This window comes from Orycteropus afer, unplaced genomic scaffold (assembly GCF_000298275.1).
Source record: "Orycteropus afer afer isolate SDZICR_OR568_19922 unplaced genomic scaffold, OryAfe1.0 scaffold00137, whole genome shotgun sequence".
Lineage (NCBI taxonomy): Eukaryota > Metazoa > Chordata > Mammalia > Tubulidentata > Orycteropodidae > Orycteropus > Orycteropus afer.
This window is the reverse complement of record NW_006921724.1, coordinates 5489242-5499775: the sequence shown is the minus strand read 5'-3', so window position 1 is coordinate 5499775 and position 10534 is coordinate 5489242. Positions and strand designations below refer to the sequence as shown.

General features: G+C 43.4%; 1 protein-coding gene across 1 annotated transcript in view; it reads left to right on the top strand.

Moving 5' to 3' along the window:
- The first annotated feature begins 3337 nt into the window (after nt 1-3337).
- BRWD1 (bromodomain and WD repeat domain containing 1) overlaps nt 3338-10534 on the top strand; it is a 197153-nt gene continuing 189956 nt past the window's right edge. The window contains exons 1-4 of the mRNA XM_007945551.2: nt 3338-3386; nt 3512-3570; nt 3718-3747; nt 3929-3988. Of these exons, the coding sequence (XP_007943742.2) occupies nt 3338-3386; nt 3512-3570; nt 3718-3747; nt 3929-3988 (198 nt within the window). The remainder of the gene's footprint in view (nt 3387-3511; nt 3571-3717; nt 3748-3928; nt 3989-10534) is intronic.

Below are 10534 nucleotides of genomic sequence, written 5' to 3'. Positions count from 1 at the left end.
GGTCAATCTTTAAACATTCAAATTCTCTTTATGCCTTTGTCACTTGCTAACTTTGGTAATATAGCAGTATCAGATCACACTGTCCTGTGGGAATATATGTTCTGTATGTTCGAAACATGAAGTTGTTTGAAGCAACAGCTTTCATTCCCTATCTCACTGGGTGGCACAATCTTGACTTACTAAACCCCTAAATTGAGATTCTTGTATGACCCTTTCTACTTTCTCTTTTCACCCCAACCTCTTGTTGATTTAACCATCTACATATTCTTGAACCTGACTTACAGTGACCCTGTGTACAACAGAATGAAACACTGCCCAATCCTGTGGCAACCTCACAACCTTTGCTATGCTTGAGCCCATGGTTTTCCTGTCTCCTGGTCTCGCCTCTCTCGAATCCAGTCTAAGAAGGAAAAACAGATACTTGCCTGCTTAGTTGCTCTCAATTTTAGCTCCAAGACTAAATGGGTTCGCCACTTGGAAAAGGATCAGTGCAGGAGATCTGAGATAGAGTGGAAGAACAAAAAATTTGGGGAACAAAACTCGAAATCATAAAAAAGACTAGACTTATTGGTCTGATAGGGCCTGGTGAAACCCCTGAGACTATAGCCCCTAGTCACCTTTTCAGGCCCGGAGTTAAACTCACTAGTGGGGCTTCCAGCCAAACAATAGACGGGCATATAAGCAGAACATTTACACACGGTAGATACACTCCTTAGAATGATCACTCATGGGAAAATAGAAGGGCAGTATTTGTACAGGGAGATAGCTCAGGAGGTAAGAATGCACAGGAAAGAAGGACATGGGGAAGAGGTAACTACAGGTAGGATGTGGGAAGAGAGTTGTTACATTGTGGGGATTGCAGTCAACATCATGAAATAAAGTGTGTATGAACTCTGTATAGAAAATGAATTTGCTCTGTAAACTTTCACCTCCACCAAAAAAAAAAAAAAAAAGACCAAACAGCTTCCATCTGTACCTCAAAAGTTATCCTAGATAGCCATCCTAAACTTTTAATGTTATTGTATAGCCCTTTGTTGTTTTTATGTATGGACTCCCTTTCCCTGCAGTGCAGTCTGGAAAATGAAATTTCTCCCCCTTCCATAGGCAAGTTTATCCCCCTTCTTCTCTGCCCTAAATCTTGTCACTATTTGCATACATGTCTGTTTTCCCTAAAAGATACTGAAACCTTTGATGGCTTATTCTTCCATATTTTTATCTTCATTACTTGTGTTAAAAACAGACTTAAGGATGTACCAATCCAAACATGTTTGTATCTTTCCCTGAGACTTATACCAAACTGTTGTTGTTGTTATGTGTCGTCCAGTCGGACCTGACTCATAGCGACCCCTCCTTGGGTTTCCGAGGCACTATCACTACGGAAGGAGATTGCCCCATCTTCCTTCCGAGGAGTGGCTGGTGGGTTTGAATCGCCAGCCTACTGATTATCAGTCAAGTGCCTTAGGCACTACGCTACCAGAGCTCCCTATACCAAACTACTTTGCCATCAAATCAGTTCCAACTCATGGCGACCCCATGTGTATTAAAGTAGAAGAAATGTGCTTCACAGCGTTTTCAGTGGTTGTGACCTTTCAAAAGTAGAGAGGTAGATCAGCAGGCTTTTCTTCAAATCACCTCTGAGTGGACTTAAACTTCCAAACTCTTGATTAACCATTTGTGCAAGCCAGGTGGCCTATCTGTATCTATCAAGAGCTTTTGCTATTTGGTGTAAATAATAAGAGTTAACATGTATGTGGTACCTAGTATATGCTAGCAACACATATTAATCCACTGAGTCATTACAAACCTATGAGATATGCACAAAGGAAAATTGAGGAACAGGTTAAGTGACTTGCTCAAGGTTACACATCTAATCAATAGTGGATTTGTGACAAGGTTCAAGTCAGTCAGTCCTGCCCAAGTCCACTCTGAATCATTCTATTTAACCTCTGTGCTGTGGATGTTATTATGAATAGGAATCAGAACTGTCATGTGCGGCCCATTGATTTGCTAATGCTGCAATTTTAGGACTCAGACCAGGGCACTAGGAGTGTGCTGACTCAATGTTTGTTGGATGAATACATGGATGAATCCAATTTGGTTAGAAGCCTATCATCTCAATTACGGGAATTTTTTTGGTCCTGTCCACCTTTCCACCCTTAAATCTTCTTATCTTCCAAGAGGTTCCTAATGACACATGGTTTCTCTCAAACAGCATGCAGTTTCCTGCTTCTCTTCCTTGGAATGGGCTGCTCTGGTATGTACTGCCCTCTCGTTTCCTTTTCATACTAAGTTATCACTAGTTCTGGTCTGCTTTCTCTGATCTGTGAGATATACACCCTCAGCGTGCGTTTTACTTAACCCTTCCTTGGGTTTCTGAGGCAGTATCACTAAGGAAGTAGATTGCCTCATCTTTCTTCCAAGGAGTGGCTGGTGGATTTGAACCACCAGCCTCCAGGTTAGCAGTTAAGTGCCTTACCCACTATGCTACCGGAGCTCTCAGACTTATCAGTAGACAGCTGTTAAATACTCCAAGCCTTAAAGGTTCTGTGTCCAAAGGCCACAGGTCGGAGGAGGACCTTAACGCAGCCCGGGGCACAACCAACATCGTCTTTCTGGCCAGTGGCGTCCCCCGCATTTCTCCTCCCCAGGGAAAGCTTCTGGGGCCGATGTTTTCCTCTTTGCGTGGGCTGCGGTGAATAAATCCTCAAGGTTAAGGCTTTCGCATCCCGAAGTGACAGATCTTCGTGGGGGGCAAACACAATGTCCTTCAGAAGAACCAAAAGCTGGCGACTCAAACGGACCCGCTGCCAACGGCAGCTCCGCGACCTTGGGCCCCGCCAGCCCCACGTCTAGCGCAACGGTGACCCGCTCCGCACCCACTGCCTCGCGTCGGGAAGTGGCAGGACCTCAACCTCAGATACCAGTTGCGGAGCTGCGTCGCCGCGCAGGCGCCTCACAAAGACCGGACCACCGCCTCACCGCGCGCAGGGATCTCTACTACGCGCACTCCCCTCCCCCACACATCAGCTCCCTCCCCTCGGATCGAGGCCTTTGTTCACCTGTCAGTTTTTCCGCCACCTACCCAAAAGCCAGGAAAGAAGGGGCGAGGCTCTCTTTTCCGGTTAGGGTTCGTCCATACGTCTTTGCTTCTTACCAAGCGCCCCTACGCGGGGGAACTATTTTCCACACCCCCCGCGGAGGAGTCGGACGCAAGCGGCGCGCATAGCATGGCGGCGGTGGCGGCGCGCCTGAGGTAGAGGGACGCTGACCCGGTCAGGCCTCGGCGCGGCCTACACATTTCGCTCGCCCGCTCCCACTTCCCGCCCCGCGCGCGGCCATGGCGGAGCCCTCGCCCGCCCGACGCCCCGTCCCCCTCATCGAGTCAGGTAAGATGCGGGTTGCGCTTCCATTGCTCCTCCACGCGGCGCCCCCGGCCTCGGTTTGCCCGGCTGCCCGGTCTCTCCCCTTCCCCTCGCTTGGGTCTTGATTTGGCTCCCTCGTCTTCCCGCAGAGCTATACTTCCTCATCGCCCGGTACCTATCGGCGGGCCCGTGTCGGAGAGCGGCCCAGGTGAGTGTGGGACCTGTGGTCGGCAGCGGCGACCTCGGGCTTTCTGGCCCCGCGGCCGCCGCCGCCGGGGGTCGCGGGTGGAGAGTATTTTATGGAGTAGGGGTGCGGTCCCAGACCCACCCCTAATATGCGTCTTATCGGCTGCAGGTGCTGGTGCAGGAGCTGGAGCAGTACCAGGTCTGTGCTTCTCTGTCCTCAGCGCGCCTGTCCGCCCCTCCGCGTCCCCTCCTCGTCCCCTCCTCGTCCCCTCCTCGTCCCCTCCTCCAGACCTTGCCCCTAGAGTGATGCCCGGTCCCCCGCCCCCGGGTGTTTCTACATTTGAGCTGTAGTCATCTGTGTGCATTTCGTGTCTTTGCAGTTGTTGCCGAAGAGGTTGGATTGGGAGGGCAATGAGCACAACAGGAGCTACGAGGAATTGGTGAGACTTTTGACACCCATTCCAATGTTGTCAGTGCATCCGCCCTCCGCCCCCTTCGTGGACACTCATGCTCTAGTTGTGTAGTGTTTGCGCTGCTTTCGGCTGCGGTGGGAGGGCGGCCCCTGGGACAGCGCTACAGCCCCCCCATCAGGTTTTATTTTGTTTTTTAGGTGATTGGGTTTGTTTTGGTAGGAAATAGTCTTCGGGGAGCGACTTGGGGCGGAGATGTGGGTCATTTCGCTGAGGTTTTGCAGCGAGGGTGGGTCTCCAGGTGCTGCTGCCTATGGCATGTATAGCGTGTTTGCGCTTGCGCGCGAGAGACAGCCATTCAGCTAAGTTGTTGCATTTTTTTTTTTTTTTTCTTTTTTAAAAAGAGATTTGTAAATCTAGTTCTGGTTGGTTTTCTTTCTTTTTGCCCCGCCCAGGTCTTTCGACCACCTGTTCCATAGGAATCATTGGTCTTTCAAGGTGGAGAAATGTTTCCCTTTAGCATTTTTTTTCTTTTAAGCTGAGTAATAAAAGTAATGTTGCTTTGAGAATATGCCACTCCTTCAGTAACTTTTGCTTTTATAAACTGTACGTTTATTGAATGCCATAGAAAGTTGATAAATTTTTATGAGCTTTATACTACCCTTGCCCAACATAACAGTCTTAACTATGCAGTTTTTGGGGAGCATTTAACAGTAGTGTGAATTGCACTTTTTTTTCTTCCCCCTTGTACTGACCTTGCTTGCCAACCTGTTTAGTCGCCGTTACAATACATAGTTTGGTTTTATATACTGTTGTAGTTTTAGGGATTCTTTTGTCCTCAGTGGATTAAAGCATTTTTCAGGAAAATATTTTTTGCCATTTGTATGCAAGGCCATATTCAGGGTCTTGTATAAGCAAAACATGCTGAAAAGAAAAAGCTTCAGAATGATCTTTTATAACAGTTTTTTTAAAACCTGCAAGTAGGAGATCTTAGAATGTTACTGCCTTTCTTACATTAAAACAAAGTATCTTGTCATGTCTATGTGAACAGTTAGGTATTCACACTTAAAACCAGATGAAAGTAACAGGATTTTGTTTCGGTTGTCAATTTTAGTATTTGCTTTTTTGAAAGCTTTTTGAAAGAAACATAAAAGAATAATGTTTTCAAAGGACTGAGTTCTAAAATTTCTGCATGATCAAGTTGGTCTTTGTGAATTTGTTATTTTGAGATGGTTTTAAGTCAAAGAAACCTTTAAGGAACTATTCTGATTTTACTGTTGTTAGTAATAATAAATAATGCAACGAGAGCTGCAGAAAAACACTGACATGACCTGGCAGTTGTGCTACTGAAGAGAAAATCGTTTAGTTTTTGAAATAAATATGGTGTTAAGTAGGAGCTCTGGTAGCATAGTGCCTAAGGCACTTGACTGCTAACCAGAAGGCTGGCAGTTCAAACCCACCAGCCACTCAGAAGGAAGGTTGGGCAATCTAAATCTACTTCCATAGTGATACATCCTCAGAAACCCACGGAGGGGTCGTTGTGAGTCGGGGGCAACTTGACAGCACACAACAACAACATGGTGTTGAGTATGGAAAAGTTCCTTTTGTATATTTTTTGGCTTTCTGTTTAAAAGTATTTGAATTCTAAGTATGCTTGTGATCTGGCTATGACATATGTCTTACTGCTTGGATTGTTCAGGCTGAATTGATCTGTTTGGTGGGTATTCTCTTTCTGCTTTACTTTCTAGATTTAATATCCTCCTTCCCCAAGAGCACTTCATGGTTGAGGATGAGCCATCATGTAGATGAGAGTTATTCTTTTATCAAGAGTATATGAATAGCTTCTAGATCTCTAAACAGAATCTATTTTTTTAATTAAGAATTTTCAAATAAGCACATGAGAATAATGAACCCTCTATACTATATACGAATTTGTTCACTTTTGCAGAGTTACTACCAATTTGGCATTTTTACTTTGTCTTGATTTCTCTTTGAGCTGTGTATTTATTTAGTTTTTAAAAAACTATTAGTGGAAATCTTCAAACAATGTTTATCAACAAATGTTGCATCTATTACCTCCTCCTCCCAGCCTGGATTGTTTTAAAGCAAATTTCAGACATCCAGTTATTTCATTGATTAATAGGCTGAAATATTTTAAAGCAAATCCTAGACATAATGTTTCATTCCCATATTCTTTAGAGTGCATCTCTAAAAAATAAGACCATTCTTACATAATCGAAGTGCTAGTATCATAACTTAAAACAGTTTATAGTTTCTTGATACCAGGTACGTGTGTGTATGTATATAAGCAAGGATATCTTGTTTTATTGTGCTTGCAGATGATTTTTTTTTTTACAAAGTAAGGTTTGTCACAACACTGTTGAGTTAGTTTGGAGCCGTTTTTCCAACAGCATGTTCTCGCATCATGTCTTCACATTTTGGTATTCTCACAATATTTGAAACTTTTTCTTAATGCTATTGCATGCTTACTAGACTACAGTATAGTGTAAACATAACTTTTATATGCACTGGGAAACCAAAAAGTGTGTGTGACTTGCTTTATTGTGATACTTGCTTTATTGTGGTAGTCTGGAACCAAACCCACAATATCTCCAAGGTATGACTGTCTATGTATGAGTACATGTGTATGTATAAGGAGCTCTAGTGGTGTTAGTGGTTAAGGCATTTGACTGCTAACCAGAAAGTTGGTGATTCGAACCCACTAACCCTGCCCAGGAGAAAGATAAGGCAGTCTGCTTCCATAAAGATTTATAGCCTTGGAAACCTAATGGGGGTTGGTATGAGTTGGAATCGACTTGATGGCAGTGAATTTGATTTAGTGTATGTGTAGCCATCCGGATAGTCCATCTTTAGAATTCCCCGTTGTTCCCCAGGCGTCTTTAACATTTAATTTGAATTGGGCTTCGGACAGAGTTCATACATTGCATTGTGTGCATCTTAAATCTCTTTTTATGTTGAAAAGTTCTTTTGTGGAGCTACTGACTTAAGAAATTTTCTGAAGATGTATTTAGAATGTTCTACATTCTGGATTTATCAGATTGTTTCCTCATAATGTTGGTTAACATTCCTCTTACTAAGTAGTTCTCATCCTTGAATTAGAATCATCTGGGGAACATTTTAAACTCTACATGCCTTGCTCCAGACCAGTTCAATCAGAATCTGGTGGGACAGCATCAGTTTTTTTTTTTATTTTAAAACAAAACTTCTCAGGTTATTTTAATTGCATTGTTTATATTGTTAGATTTCTGACCATGCTGTTATTCAACCTGTGTTCTGTAGAGTATTTTTGGTACTTAGGTGTGGTAGTTAAGTTTGTGTGTCAGCTTGGTTGGCCCTCGTTGAGTGGCTGGACAGCTGGATGTAGTATTTCCCATGATGAGAGTTGTAATCAGCTCTATGGTAGAATCTACTGTGAGCAGCTGAGTAGCTGCCTTAGGGATGTGGTCTGAATGGCCTCTAGCTTATGGCATGCTTGAACACTGCTTGTTAGCCTTGTCATTGTTCAGCCTGCCATGCTTTGTTGACCTTGGGACTTTCAGTGGACTTGAATTAATGGCCTGCCCTGTGGTTTGGTAACATTGGGACTGTGTCTTTTCAATTGTCAACCTTGGGCTTTCAGACTCAGCGGTAGCTGTCTGAGTGAAGAAAAACATGTAGCTCCAGTGGGCTGGGAGCAGGAGGCAGAACTGAAGCCCAAGGTAGAGGGGCTTTCACCCGCCCCTAGAGCCTAGCACTTGAACTTGGACATAAAGCCTCCAAACTATAAGACAATAAACTTGTTTGTTCAAGCGTGCCATTTGTGGTATATTCCTGTCAGAGTGGCACTAGGTAACCAAAGCATTTGGTTTCTTAGAAGAATTGATACTTATTACCTCTCAAACTCAAATCTGTGTTAGCGGTTAGGTCTGTGAATTTGTAGAATTTAATTGAATCTTCATGATTTATTGGTGGTGAAAAGAAAAATAAGACAAGAGAATTGGGCATTACAGTTGTGAAGGACTTTGTAAAGCGTTTGTAAAGGAGGTGCTTATTTAAAAAGGCAAAGAGATTTGATGTGGCCGATAACAGAGCATTTCTACTCTGCACACATGGGGTCACCAAGAATGGACTTGACAAACTAATGGCAAAGTAACTGAATGACATGATTCATTTTCACAGACAAGTCTCATCTTAACCAGAAAGTAAGTCAGCAACACCACATATTGTTTTATATCATTAGGGGATTAATATCATCAATTGAAGGCTTTTTGTTTCCTATGGTTTGTGTGTGTGTGTCAGCATTAGACTTTTACAGAGTTATTTCCTTTACAGTCAGTATTTGGTTTGTTAAAGTTGTCTTTTTTCCCTTAAATATTTAAGTACAATTATAGATCTTATAAATCTAATTGTGTAGAAATAAGTGTATTTACTATTTAATTTGCAGTTGAAAATTTAATTTAAAAAATATTTAATACCACTTACATACTTAAAGGAGCTTTAGTGGCACAGTAGTTAAAGCATTTGGCTGCTCACCAGAAGGCCTACAGTTCAAACCCATGAGTCACTCCATGAGGGAGAGAGGTGAGGCAGTCTGCTATGGGGCACTTCTGTTCTGTCCTATAGAGTCGCTGTGAGTCAGAATTGACTTGATGGCAGTGAGGTTTTTTTTTTTTCCTTTAAAAAAAACATACTTAAAATTTGTATTTCTAGGAGCTCTGGTGGCATAGTGCCTAAGTCATTTGACTGCTAACCAGAAGGCTGGCAGTTCAAACACACCAGCCACTCCAGGAAGGTTGGGCAATCTACTTCCGTAATGATACTGCCTTGGAAATCCAAGGAGGGGTTGCTATGAGTCAGATCCAACTTGCCGGTAGTGCGTTTGGTTTTTTGGTTACCAGCAATGTTTGAGGGTTCCAATTTCTCTATATTGACAGCAGTGAGTTTTTTTTTTTAATAGCCATTCTGTTGTTGTTGTTTGTTGTTATGTGCCGTCGAGTCAGACCCGACTCATAGCAACCCCCCCTTGGGTTTCCGAGGCAGTATCACTACGGAAATAGATTGCCCCATCTTTCTTCCAAGGAGTGGCTGGTGAGTTTGAACTGCCAGCCTTCTGGTCAGCAGTCAAGTGCCTTAGGCACTAGATTACCAGAGTTCCTAATAGCCATTCTAGTGGAAGTTAGTGAGTTCTGATGGCATAGTGCTTAAGGCATTTGGCTGTTAACCTGAAGGTTGGCAGTTCAAACCCAATAATCACTTGGCAGAAGGAAGACTGTGCAATCTACTTCCATAAAGATTTACCACCTTGGAAACCCAAAGGGGGTCACTGTGAGTCAGAATCAACTTGATGGCAGTGAGTTTGGTTTTTTGTTTTTGTTTTTCTTTTGTTGTTGTTGTTAAGCGCCGTCGAGTCGTTTCTGACTCATAGCGACCCCATGCACAGCAGAACGAAACACTGCCCGGTCCCGCGCCAGCCCCACAATCCCTGCTATACTTGAGCCCATCATTGCAGCCACCATGTCAATCCATCTCATTGAAGGCCTCCCCCTCCTTTGTCGACCCTCCACCCTACCAGAATGGATAACCAAATTATGGTACATACACACATTGGAATATCATGCAACCCTAAAGAATAATGTAGAATCTGCAAAACACTGCATGATGTGGATGAAGTTGGAGGTTATGCTGAGTAAAATAAGTCAATCACAGAAGGACAAATACTGTATTAGTCTTGTATTGTAAAGTCAAGGAAAGGTTTATGTATGGACAGACATTTTCTTTGTTGGTTACCAGTGTTGGGAAGGGAGGTTAGATAGGTAGAGACATGTGTTGATTTGGGTCAAGAGAAGGGTAATGTACCAATGTGAGTGATCAACACAGTGACATTGAGAAAGAGGAAGACATAGAGAGGTTCATGGAAGGTACAGACAACAAAGATGAACCCTTTTGCACATACAGTACTGTGTTGTCAGTGAAGGCAAACATTGATCTACAGGTGGTTAGACGAGTGGACAAGCTGAACTATTAGGTATGTATGTGCAGGGGGGAGTGTGCCCATGACCATGTATAAGGTTGGCAGACAGTGTTTCTACAAGTATATTTGTATGTTCTGTAAGAATTCCCAGGTATATGGTAGAGCTGACATGGGACAAGTTTGTAGTCACTTCTACGGTAGCTACAGCCAGCTACCCAGAGGGAGAAAGTAGTTGGACTTATAGGCTCGGGAGCATAGTCACAGGGGACATCAAGCTCAATTGGCATAACATACTACACAAAAACATTGCTCCACATACTACTTTGGTGAGTAGTGACTGGGATCTAAAAGCTTGCAAGCAGTCTTCTAGAGCAGAAGGTAGGTAGATCATGACAGTAGCTATGATATCCCTTGTTCCACGTCCTCTACTGAATCCAGCTTGCACCTCTGGAAGTTCTCTGTCAGTATACTGCTACAGCCGTTTTTCAGTTATCTTTAGTAAGATCTTACTTGTGTGCGATATTAATGATACTGTTCTGTAATTTCCACATTCTGTGGGATCACCTTTCTTTGGAATGGGTACAAATATGGATCTCTTCCAGTCA